This window comes from Zosterops lateralis (genome assembly GCF_965231275.1).
Source record: "Zosterops lateralis genome assembly, chromosome: 6".
Classification (NCBI taxonomy): Eukaryota; Metazoa; Chordata; class Aves; order Passeriformes; family Zosteropidae; genus Zosterops; species Zosterops lateralis.
Window position 1 is genome coordinate 51829688 of NC_139761.1, and position 11971 is coordinate 51841658.

The 11971-nt window shown below is 48.5% G+C and overlaps 2 protein-coding genes across 5 annotated transcripts in view; one reads left to right on the forward strand and one right to left on the reverse strand.

The window, feature by feature from the left end:
• The window catches only part of DENND2B (DENN domain containing 2B), a 150782-nt gene extending 146701 nt beyond the window's left edge, over window positions 1-4081 (reverse strand). For 3 of the 4 annotated variants that reach the window (XR_014590287.1, XM_083862958.1, XM_083862957.1), the window contains exon 1: window positions 3899-4081. The gene's annotated coding sequence lies outside the window, so the exon portion shown is untranslated. Of the gene's footprint in view, window positions 1-3196; window positions 3221-3898 lie in introns of those variants that run through there. The other variant, XM_083862959.1, reaches the window with a different exon arrangement.
• A 2857-nt stretch (window positions 4082-6938) lies between these two features.
• On the forward strand, window positions 6939-11884 carry AKIP1 (A-kinase interacting protein 1; the record flags this gene model as incomplete). Its single annotated transcript, XM_083862625.1, has 5 exons — window positions 6939-7136; window positions 7223-7300; window positions 10256-10363; window positions 10664-10714; window positions 11443-11884. 5 exons carry the CDS (start codon window positions 6939-6941, stop codon window positions 11584-11586), a joined length of 579 nt encoding a protein of 192 aa, XP_083718751.1. The 3' UTR covers window positions 11587-11884.
• Window positions 11885-11971: the final 87 nt, after the last annotated feature.

The following is an 11971-nucleotide window of genomic DNA, read 5'->3' on the forward strand; positions in this document are numbered from 1 at the left end:
ACACATCTTTCAGGTTCAGTCCTCAGTGAATAAAAAGTTTCTAGCAAAATCTCACAGCTGTTCAAAGCCTACATGAATGAAAAGAGGATTTAAATCTGAAACTCCATAAGCAAGCATCTCTTGCTGATTGCTCAAAAAGTCTTAAAACTTCTGCACAGGAAACATCAAGGACCAGGAAAAGGGTAGCCACAGAGAGAGGGGAATGAATCTCCACCACGGCCCCTTTCTACCAGGACAGAGCTCTAAGGTAGCATAGGAGACCAGGATTTATGGAATCTGCACTGAACCTCATAAGTGGGCAGGAGTTCTCCTCTATGACATTTAACTTGACACAGCACGAGGCATTTCTACATGAAGAAAAAGCAACAGGAAAATATTTTACAGTCAAATAAGGGATAAAAATGATGAGTACTAACTCTCAGATGATGTATGTACACCCAAAAAACACCCAAAACTCTTCCCAAAAGGGGGAATTTCAGGTCTTGTAGGGTGTGACTCTGCAAGGTTTGGCAAAGCCACTTATAACCTCACCAAAGTTCAATTCGACCAAGAATGTTTACAAGCACAAAAACTAGGCCAAATTGAGAATGTAAATATTTGGATTCAGTTCCCCAAACTTGTCTCTATCCGCACTGCCAACTAAATCCCAACTGCAGACCAAAAATTCTGAAAAGCAACAGTTGCACACACTTTACAGCACACAGACAAAACTAACACACATGGCACTCAGCAACAGGAAAAAAAAAGGAAAAAAAAAAAAAAGGAAAACCCCCAAAATTGTAATCTAAACTAAACTTATTCTAAACAAGACATCAAGGAAGTTTGGACCAAAAACCAAATCTGTTATCATTTCATACATTTTGAAAGTCTGATCAGTCCAGATGTTGGTCCTCTGCCCTGCAGGAGCCTGGGTAACATTAAACACAGCTAGATTACTCAAGACCTCATAGACATCACGATGTTTGTAGCACACAGTGGTAACTTTGACCTAAACCACATTCTCTTAAGCCATCCAAAGTAAGGACTTCCATTTTTCAGGCAGATGAATTGAGGAAAGACTTCTCTGGAATCACAGTAATTTATTTGGCAAACTCAGTCCCATATTCAGAAGTGATTTAGGAGCCCAGATCACCTGGACTTCTCAACACATACAATCTTTTCTTCTCTAGTTTTACCCCTGTTCTTTTAGGTACAGATAAGAATGGCAACCATGGATTCATTCAAGGGACTTTTGACCTTCCAGAAACACAAATCCCAAGGGATACAACATATTCTCAGTTGCCAGTTCCCAGCCCCTCTTCAAAGTGTTAAATGCCATTCAGTCCAACATCTCCATTGCAGATACTCACTGGAGGAAATCAGAGAGGCCAGGCTGTCATTAAGACCAGCATTTTTGTTGTTGTTGGTTTTGTATGATAAGAATTTGGGCATCCTTACTCCCACTACAATAAACTAACAGAAAAATCCATCCTTTCCCTCTTCAGTTAAGCAGGAAAAGCACAAATCTGGTTCTTTTGCTTTACTCAGCTGTGGGAAACTTGGGTTTACTTTCCAGTTAAAAGAAGGCTCTTCAGTGTACTTCACAGTGACCTCTTCACAAGGGGGTTGTATAATTTCTTTAAATGCCCCTACACTAAAAATAGTCCTGCTTCCTAAACATGAGTGTTTAGCAGTTCCAAGCATTCTGAGATCCTGCATACCAGTTTAATTTTTTTTTAACTGGCAACATTTATTTAACCAGCAATTTTAAAAAAAAGGAGGCCCAGCCGCCCCAGTGATTCTTCCCAGAGGGTCTCAGATGTTTATGAAACACAATGAAAACAATAAAGTGGATAAAATCATGCTATTCCATCAAGTCCTTGGCAAGACTTCCCAACCAAGAATAAATTGGCATGGTATGTTACAGTCAACAGATTACACAATGGTTTACAGGGTCACCAATAACAAGGGGTCACACACTCCTTAAAGAGCTACAGTGTACATTAAGGCACTTGCTTAAAGGGAAAGAGCAATCCTTGATCCTGAACTTCTCAGAGCACATTCTGGCAGCTAGAGCACAAACATGCTGCAGGGGTAGGAGGGGACAGAAGGCTCCTCTCCCCCTGCCCTGAGCCAGGAAGCGCAGTGACTGTGTTGCACAAGCTGGCTGGGGGAGTTTAGCACCCCGAAGGGAGCAGCAGAAAGCCAGGCCAGGCAGGGCTCTCTTGTTTCTGCACACAAGAGGAGAACATATGCTACATCCTTTTAGGAGCAGGACAGTCTCCATGCCCCAGTGAGGCCCAGCACCACCATCCCTGTCAACTAACTCTTCCCAAAAGCCCCTTTCCTCACTCCATATTCCTGAGGAAACTGGTTCCACCCCAGAAGCAAGATACCAGTTCCATGTCAATCTAGTCACTCTTAACAGTGGACAGACTGTAGCTAATTTTAAAAGGTACTTGACTATACTCCTAGGTAACTTGATAAAGTCACCACCATCGCTATAAATGTGTTGCACTTTTATTTTAAATAACTAATCTTAAAGAAAGAGGGAAATGAATGGTCAAACCCATAAATCTTACTCTTACATGTCAACTTGGTAACAGATTTCCACTACGTCACTTGCATAACCTGATCACCACAATGAAAGTTAAATTTTGGTGCTCCTAAAACATTATCATTTCCTCAAATTATTTTCTCAGTTATTTCCTCAAACCTCATCTTAAATGCATGATACTCCTTCCTGTGCCCTTGCACTATATGGAAATTTTCATGCATTAACTATAAATGAATCATGTATAAACAAAACATTCTAAAGTCTTAAAGACAAACCAACTTCACTTTAATTCATTCTATCATCAAGAACCAGACTACAACTAACAGTTTCATCCTACATCTTCCACAGGTTTTGATCACTCCAATTTTATTGGATTATTTGACGCATGTCTGAAGTTAAACCTGACTAGCCAGCATAAAAAATAAAGAAAACCTATTTCCCAAGTCAGCTCAGGGTGTAGAAAACACTACTACTGACATACTCCACACTATGCACCCAGCTTCATTCAGCCTGACTACTAAATTCGAAGTACATTTGAGTGATAACGCTGGAGTAAACACAAGAAGACTCTCGTATATAACCGCTACTCTTTGATTGCAGTGACCTTAGTAACGCAAACATTTGGTACCAAGCCAAGAGCAGGACATCTGATTTTCCCACCGAGTGAACTGCTGCAGAACTCCCTCAGCTCTTCAGCCAAATCTGTCCTGGGATCCTAAAGTCTTCCGCCGGAGTCCAGGTGGCTCCTCTACACTTTTCAGCACGCACGCAAACACCGCGGCGGGCTGGACCAACGATGCGAGCGGGCACTGGAAGGGAAGCGCCGCAGCTCCCCGTCTCCCCCAGCTCAGAGCCCCACGCTCTGTGCTCTGGCTCCACAGACGGGCTGGAGTTACCCCGGTCCGGCCGAAGTGGCCCCGCGGGCTCTGTCCCCCCGCGGGCTCTGTCCCCCCGCGGTGCCTCTGCCCTCTCCACCCGCGCCAAAAGCCGCGTCCTGCGAGGCGCGGCGGTGGCACCAGTGCGGGAGGGAGCACCGACTCCCCGCTCCGCAAGGACCCCCCCGCCCATCTGTGCTCCCCCGGGGCAGGGCAGGGCAGGGCAGGGTCCCGCAAGGATCGCGGGTCCGGCCCGCACCGGCACAGCTCCGCTGCCGCGGGGGCTCCGCGGTGCGGGACCCGCAGTGCCCCGGCGAGCTCCCGCCGCCGCCGCGGCGCATCCCCGGCCCGCCCCGCTCCCCGGAGGCTCCCGGCGCGCAGGGACGGCCACCCGGAGCCCGAGCGATCCCCTTTCCTCCCAGTCCCGCTCCTTGCCCGGGAGCCCGGAGGCGACCACCGCCCGGCAGCGCGGCTCCCCGGCCCTTACCGAGGCGCGCAGGGATGCGCTCCCTCCGCCGGCCGCCTGCAGCCCCCGTCCCGCAGCCCGGGCGATTGTAGCTTTTTTGGAGAAGCTGGGAAGAGGGAAAGAAAGGGGGGAGGGAAGGGGGTGGGAAGGGACTCAGATCGAGGGAGAGAGAAGTATGCAAAGGCAGGAAGTGGAGACGGCCACGACCAGTGCGGGAGATTAATGGGAACCAGTCACCCGGCAGCCAACAAAGAAACCTGCTCCCCCAGCGCAGCCCGGCCCGGGCTGCGGCCCCGGGCTGCCGAGACACCGCTCCCGCCGGCAGCGCTCGGCCCCGGCCCCGGGAGGGGTGGGTGCCGCCCCCCCAGCCCCAAACCCGCGTCCCGGACAGGCAGGAGGGAGGGAGGGGAGCAGCCGGGCAGGGCCGGCTGGTCCGCGGGGAGATGCGATGGGCACAGGAGGAGGAGGGGAGGACGGAGCCCCTCGACTGACAGCCTTCCTCCTCTCTCTTCCCCGAAGGGGCGATACCGCTTGGTTTTTATTGAAAACAGTACGAGCGCCGGGCTCCTCCCGGCGCGGAGCCGCTTGCGGGGCAGAGCGGAAGGAAGAAGGAGTGCGGGGGGCGGCTTCCTGCGCCAGGCGCGGGGCAGATGCCTCCACCGGGGAGCTGCGAGCCGGGGAGCGCCCGGGCCTCTCCGAGCTCCGCACCAACAGCACCTGTGGAGGGCCAGGGAGGCAGCGGCGTGCTCGGAGCTTCCCGCTGGGTACCTTGGTTCCGATCCAGCCTCCCGGGAGCAGCTCCCGGCAGCGATGGGGAATGCTCTGCTCCCCGGGCAGCGGAGCCCGAGGTGTCCCGCTCGCTGCACGGCCCATCCAGGGCCCCCAGGGCATCGCGCCTACCAGGGGTGAAGAAAGTCCCCGCATGGCACAATGTCTGCCAACAGCACTGTGCGGGCCACCTCCCTGGCACACGTGTCCACCGCTTCTGGTGGTTTGGTAGATGAGAAACCCACCCAAAATGTTTGATATAAAACAATACAGAAGAGGCAGGATGGCAGCTCTTAGCAGGGCCATGAGTATTGCAAAATACTCCTAGATCTCAATGTATTATGTAGGCATTGACAAAATAAGTCACTTCACAATAGATTAACCAGATGATATTAAGTACAGAAGAAAATTAAAGAGCAACATGTATTCTGCAATTTGAAATATGAATTCCAGACCTATACATTTCTGGAACTTTAAAGCACTTGCTGGCTTTCTTTCCTTTGACTGAAATGGAAGCCAAATAGTGTTCAGCATCAGGCAAATCAAGCTTTCCTACTCGAGGATACTTCCCTGAGCTCAAAACCAAGTGCTCAGGATAAACTATTCCTGGCTTTTGCCACCTCACCAGCAAAATGAAATACATTGTCTTCAGATATTCTGATCCATCATCCCACACAACGAGGAATCTGGTGGAAATGCCCAGCATTTCACAAACCTCCATTATATTTCAAAAGAATGAATGTACAGGAAATAAGGGTAGCTCTCATCTGGATTCTGATGTGAATGTGTGTTTCAAAGCAAAAGCTATTTCAGCTGTCAACCTTCTTGGGACAGATGTATTTACTCAGCTGCAAAAGGAGTACGGTGTCACCAAACATCAAAAAATGGTGGGAGTTTAAATTTCAACACAACAGGAATAATTTATCTCCTGAACAACAAGCTACTGCTACAAGTACCTAGCAGGAATAAAAAACGAACATAGTTTTCTCTCCGTGTTTTGGAAACGACATAGGAGGGCTTTTCCAAGTCTATTTCACAAGAGCAGCAACATAGCAAACCCACTCACCTCTCCAGGAGACCATTGCATGATGCAAACAGAGATGTTCAACATCCAATTAAGCAGGAAGCAGTCTGTTCTGGCTGCTTCTCCACCACATCAAACACACTAACATTGCTTATATCGAATATTATTTTTCTCCCCCCTTTATGTTGCATTCCGTTCCCTAGACCTCAAGCACTCCAGCAACTTGCCTAAATTTTGAGTACAGGAGACCGAACTTGAAGTTAAGCTGGATTTGAACATTGAATGGGGGCTTTCAATGTCTTAATGAACAAGCAGCCTGTGAAGGGCTTTGTTGTGGGGGCTGGCTGTTGTTCTGCTTAAGCAACAAAAGATGACAATAAAGTGTAAACTAGGAGAGGATTATTTTTCTTGCTTGTCAGAGAGATTACAGCTAGCAAAGCTCTCAACAAGAATGAAGGACTTGAAGGATCAGGGTCTCCACGTTAACCTTGGCCATATGGGACTTGAAGAATAGTTTTGTGCTGATTTTCCTTTACTGCTGTCACCTCGGTGCACACGGGGTGAGGGCTCAAAGAGGCTCCAGTCTCACATGGCCACAGCCACTTCCCAAGCCCCTTCCCCAGCCGCTGCGGTGACTCGGAGCGGTGCCCGCGGCCTGGCGCTGCCCTGCAGGGACAGACCCGGCCGGCACGGGGAGAATGGGCTGGTTTGGCAGACCCCGCTCGCAGGGCCCGGGCGGTGTGCGGTTCTCTCAGGCCCAGCCGAGCGGGCTCTCCTTCCTGCGGAGGGCGGATGCCGCCGGCGCTCAGCCCTGCCCGCCGACCCACGGGCCTCACCCGGCCGGCCACCGCCACCTACTGTCGCTGTCAGCTCGTACCGCTAAACTTTAACAAAAACAGCGGCCGGCAGCACCGCTTTCCACTGTAGACCACGGGGCACGGCGGGGCTCGGCCCCTCCGCCTTCTGTGGGCTCTTCCCGCCCGCACAGCGGCCACACCCGGGGAGCAGCACCGGGGGCACCTCACTGACCCTTTCAGGGAAAGCCTGTCGGGACGCGCCTCTCCTGCGTTACCGCAGGGCAGGGCGTAAGGGACAAATAAAGCCCCCCGAGCCGCCCGCGGGGCCGTGTCCCGGCGGGATCTGCCCCACTGCCCCCGCTGCCCCCGGTGCCCCGGGCCGGGCCGGGCCGAGGGCGGGGCGGGGCAGCGCCCCCCAGCGGGGCGGGGCGGGGCGGGGCGGGGCTCGGCGCATGCGCAGTGCGGCGGCGGGATGGAGGCGGGGGGCACGGCGGAGCTGGCGCGCCACGTGCTGGAGCGCGCGCAGCGGCGCGCGGCGGGCGCGCTCCCGGGCGGCGCGGGGCGCGCACTCGCGGAGACAGAGACGGAGGCGGACGGAGACCCGGAGACACACAGGGATGCGCCCAGATCCATCGCCGCCCGCGCCGCGCCCGGCCCCCCGCCCCGACAGGTGCCCCGGGGGCTCCCGGCCCCGCCAGCCTCTGGCCCTGAGCCACGGGCGGCGCGCCCGGTGACCGGGAATGTCTCTCCTTGCAGGACGAAGACCGGGAACGCCTCAGTGCAGCCTTCGCTTCGATTAAGAGGCTGATGAAAGGAGTCTCAAAGGAATGCGAGGTGAGGGGTCACCCCTGGTCCCGTCCAAAGGGGAATGCTCATGATGTGCCTGCCAGAGGGCTCACTACTTTCACTACAAAAATTAGATTTGCTCGCTGTAGGGCGAGGGTTCAGGCAGTGAGCTGTGGTGTCAGCCGAGATGAAGCAATCCGGGGCATTCAGCATCCTGTGGCAGGTACATCTCACGGTGCTGTCCTCACCGGCCGAGCTGGTACCACCTTGGCTGATAAACACACTATCCGCATTTTCCATAGGCAGTACCAGTAGCCCGGTACAGATTTTATAGATATATATGTCCATTTCTTAGTGGAAAGGCAGTATGGTTAGAGAGACAGAAATGTCAGGTGACATCACGTCGTGTCACAAGGAATGGAATGTTTCCAGTGCTCCAAAGTATCTCTGCAGGGAAACGGCGTTATGACACAGTAACCTCTCGTGGTTGTCAGGGGAACGTGAGCCGCCCATGCTGGCTGACATCCTGTTCTGGGTGTGGAAATAAGGGGGAGCTTGGATCTCCAGTGAAGAGATGCTTTGTGTCCTGCATTTGTTTTGAATGTAGAGTTAAACCCCACCTCACACAGTGTTGCTGTTGTGATTTAACCCCACTAGCAACTAAATACCATACAGCTCACTCCCTCCCTGCCCACCTCCCCTGCCAGGGTGGGGAGGAGGATCTGGAGAAAATAAAACTCGTGGGTTGAGATAAGAACAGTTTATTAATTGAAACAAAATAAAATACAATAATGTCAATGATAATAACAGTAATAATGGTGATGAAAAGGGGAGAGAGAAATAAAACCCAGGCAGAACAAGTAATGCACAATACAGTTGCTCACTGCTCACTGACCAGTGCCCAACCAGTCCCCAAACAGCCCCTCAGACAACTCTCCCTGTTTATATACATGACATTCCATGGTATGGAATTTCCTTGTGGAGTTTGGGTCAGCTGTCACAGCCCTGCTCCCTCCCAGCTTTTTGTGCAGCTCCCCACTGGCAGAGCAGGAGAACGTCCTTGACTTATGGTGAGCACTACTCAACAATATCCAAAACATCATTTGTTATCAGACACTGTGCTCAAACTAAATCCAAAACACAGCACTGTGCCAACTACTAGGGGGAGAACTTGCTCTATCCCAGACAAAACCAGGTCAAACTGGATTTGGGATGTTGCTACTGGGTAAGGAGCATGGCTCAGTTCTTTGTTTGTGATGAGCAGAAGTTGGGAGGTTCGGTGCACAGACACACAGCTCACTGTTCTCTGCTGGCTCTGGTGGGGGGGTGTCACTGCTCTGCTGGGTGGGCACACTGGGAGCCAACCTCTGCCAGCCCATCCCTGTGAGCACAGCCCTGCAGCCTCTCTGAGAATTCCATTGCCTTTCATGCCCTTTGGGATCTGTTATCCCAACCCAGCAGGGAGCTCACTGCCTGCAGGGCTAATACAGAGCCTGAGTCTGCAATTAAATTAGAGAAAACAGTACTTCAGCACACTGAGTGATTAGCTGTTAAGCAACTCCTTTATAATTTCAAAGCACTACATACACAGTAACCAGTTAATCCGAAAACAACTGGGGCAGAATAGAGTTTTACACAAGATGAAACAAAGAGCAGCAAGAGTCATCCTTATCAGTGACTTGGCGGTGCTAAGTTTACAGCTGGACTCTATGATGCTAAGGGTGTTTTCCAACCTAAATTATTCTTTGGGTCTATCTTGTGCCCTGTTAAGAGTATTAAAGTTGGAACAAGCAGTGGATGACTTCCACATTTATGCCAAAACAATACTGCTTCAGTCATTTCTGTAGAGGAGAAGAGTTATAAAAGGGGGGAATTGTCACACTCATAAGTTCATAAAGTATACAAAGTGCAAATAAAAATCCACAGCTGAACACAGCCATTTAGGCACTTAAATGGAAACAATTAAACTTGTAGTTTAAGATGAGATGTTTGGGGTTACTAAGGGATCAAAATTTACCCATTCCTCACCAAAAGTTGGATTTCATTTCTTTGCTCTGTGCCATCATGTAAAAGAGATACTCTGTGAAGCATTATGCACCACATCAGAGTATTTGATATATTTTGTAGCTTCACAGAAACTAATACAAGCAACCAGATCTGTTGATTTGTGCTTAAGCTCAAGGAATAATACAGCAGTAGATTTGGAAATAAGAATTACTATTTGCCTTTTTTTTTTTTTTTTTTTTTTTTGTTACATTTAGTCTTGACAGTTAGGGACAAGAAAAACATCAGTGAAATAAGAGATATTTTGGATCTTTTTGGTCCCTATGATCAAAAAGGTAACCTTGGGAGAAGTTCTGTGGTGACAACAGATGGCAGCAGAACTGTACTCGAGAGTTTAATTTGCAGTGGGGAAGATGCCAGTATGTCTGCAGTGGAACCAGAAGAAGGCTGCTGTGGTCTTGAATACACTTCTCAAAACTGCTGTGAAAATGGTACCAGCCTTGAAGCCTTCTTTACTGATTCATTTTTTAGTATTAACATATTCTGCTTTTAGAGCACTGCTGCTGCACATGTCCTGCAGAACTCATCTTCACTGACTGGTTTGCAGAGCACCTGGCTTACATACATGTCCTCTTAAGGACCCATAAACTATGCCTTCTTCCACCAGGGCTTTTCTTGAGCAGCCTGATCAGGCAGGCATTTCCAAAGTATTCCTTCTGACATCTTCATGAATTCAGTTTTGAGGTGTCAGAGTCTCTGCCTTACATATTGTGTCAGGCAGGAAACAGGCATCTACAATCAGGCCTGTCTGATAGAGTCCAGAAGGCAGGTGGCCTTTGGAGATAGAGGCATTGTTTGCACCCTCACAGAGAACAAACCAGCCAGTTAGTACACAGCATCCGTATCTGCGTAGTTCTACTTTCAATTGTAAAGCTGCAGTAGCTGCAAGTATGGTTTGATACTTCCCACATGACATTTTCTGTTTCTGTTGCTGTCCAGAGCTACTATGGTGCTATGGCAACCAGCAACTGCAAAGAGAATGAAATCCAACACTTCTGCAAATACCATGGCAAGCCAGTAGAAAGAAAGCTTTCCACAGAAGAAAGGGTAAGTAGGTACTTCTGATTTTGATGAAAGGTTATTCCTTCCCTTGCTGTGGGGCATTTGTTATTCACCTGATGTCTGTGACACCCACACTCATGTATGTAGGTTGACCTTTTGGACATAAAAGCACCTGGACTGATCCAAGTCTGTGCTGGGCTAGGGGAAGGCAGAGTCATTTCTTGTGGCACCAATCAGTGCCTTTTGTGGAGGGGAAAATTTCATGCACCTAAAGCATCCCCTCCCTTGGCCTGGATTTGCCTTGTGTGCTGGATCATTATAAAATAATTACCTTCTTCTTTCCAGAGGACTGAAGGTTCCAGAAAACACAGCCAAATGCAAGCTTCCCAGCAAAATGTAAGTGTATAGAATACTTTGGTTTTAAGTGGATGTATTTTTTAGCATTTCTTTTATCACTTTGAATCAAGCTGATTAAAAATTGTGACAGATCTGGAGACCTTGATGGAACAGAAGATTAACCAATAGTGCATTCACTGTCATAATATATATATAGGCAGTCAAATGGGCATACAGAGACTTGCACAATTAATTAGAAACCAGATTGTGGCATTCTTGCACTTGGCCCTCTCACAGGCTCTTTGAAGACTCCTGTTCCTCAAGGAGAAGAAAACTGTTTCTATTTTTCAAAGCTTAACACCTCAGCAAATCAATTTCAGGAACTTCAAAGACACAAAAGATGGGAAACACTAAATCTGTACCATTGCATAAATTTGTGAGAGCACCTTTGGTACAGGGAATGGGAATTCCTGGGTTTATGTTCAGAACTGTCTAGGTTGGTAAATTTCAGTTTTGTAAGATGTAAATTACAGCGCAGTGATTACTTCCACCAATTGAAACATTAGCTGAAAATACTTTGAGTATGGCACTTGCTAATTTTTTTACTGACAGAAACAATTTACAGTTTTGTTAGCACTTCCTTTTATGTATTTAGAAAAATCTTCATACATTTATATAGAAGCTGAAATGTATTTTTTTTACCCAAATATAATTTTTTTTTTGCGGGGAGGGAATCTAAGATAACTAACCAAATACATCGTTTGGTGTTTGTTTGTTTTTTCTTAAAGCCCAGAAGATCTTCCAAAGACTTCTACATTGAAGTTTCTCCTGGCACCTATTCTGTCACAGCAGTCTCAGAAGACATGGTGGAACAAACCTACGTCGTAGATGTCAATGCAGGACAAACTATTGACATAACTTTTGTTCTGTGATATTTGTTTCCTGGCAATAGCAGAAATAAAACATGAGGCTCTTTTTAATGCATCTAATGAGCTATAAATATCTTTTTCTTGTTAGCACTTTAATACTAGCTTCCTCTTTGGGACTCCATTTTTATGACCTGTATATTTGTTTTCTACTTAATGCAATTATATGCAGCCCACTTTGTACAGTGATTTTTATAAATATTTGTACATTGTGTGCCTTTTAAATCCAATTATGTGACTGTGTAATTCCAGATTCTTCTGCTCTAAGCAATTAAAGATACAATCAGTGAAATAAAATACATGATCAAGCCTTTGTGATGACAGCTTCCTTTGTATGATCCTTGGAGAGAATCCCTATGTCACAGTGTTGACCAGAGAGAGCATGATCCCT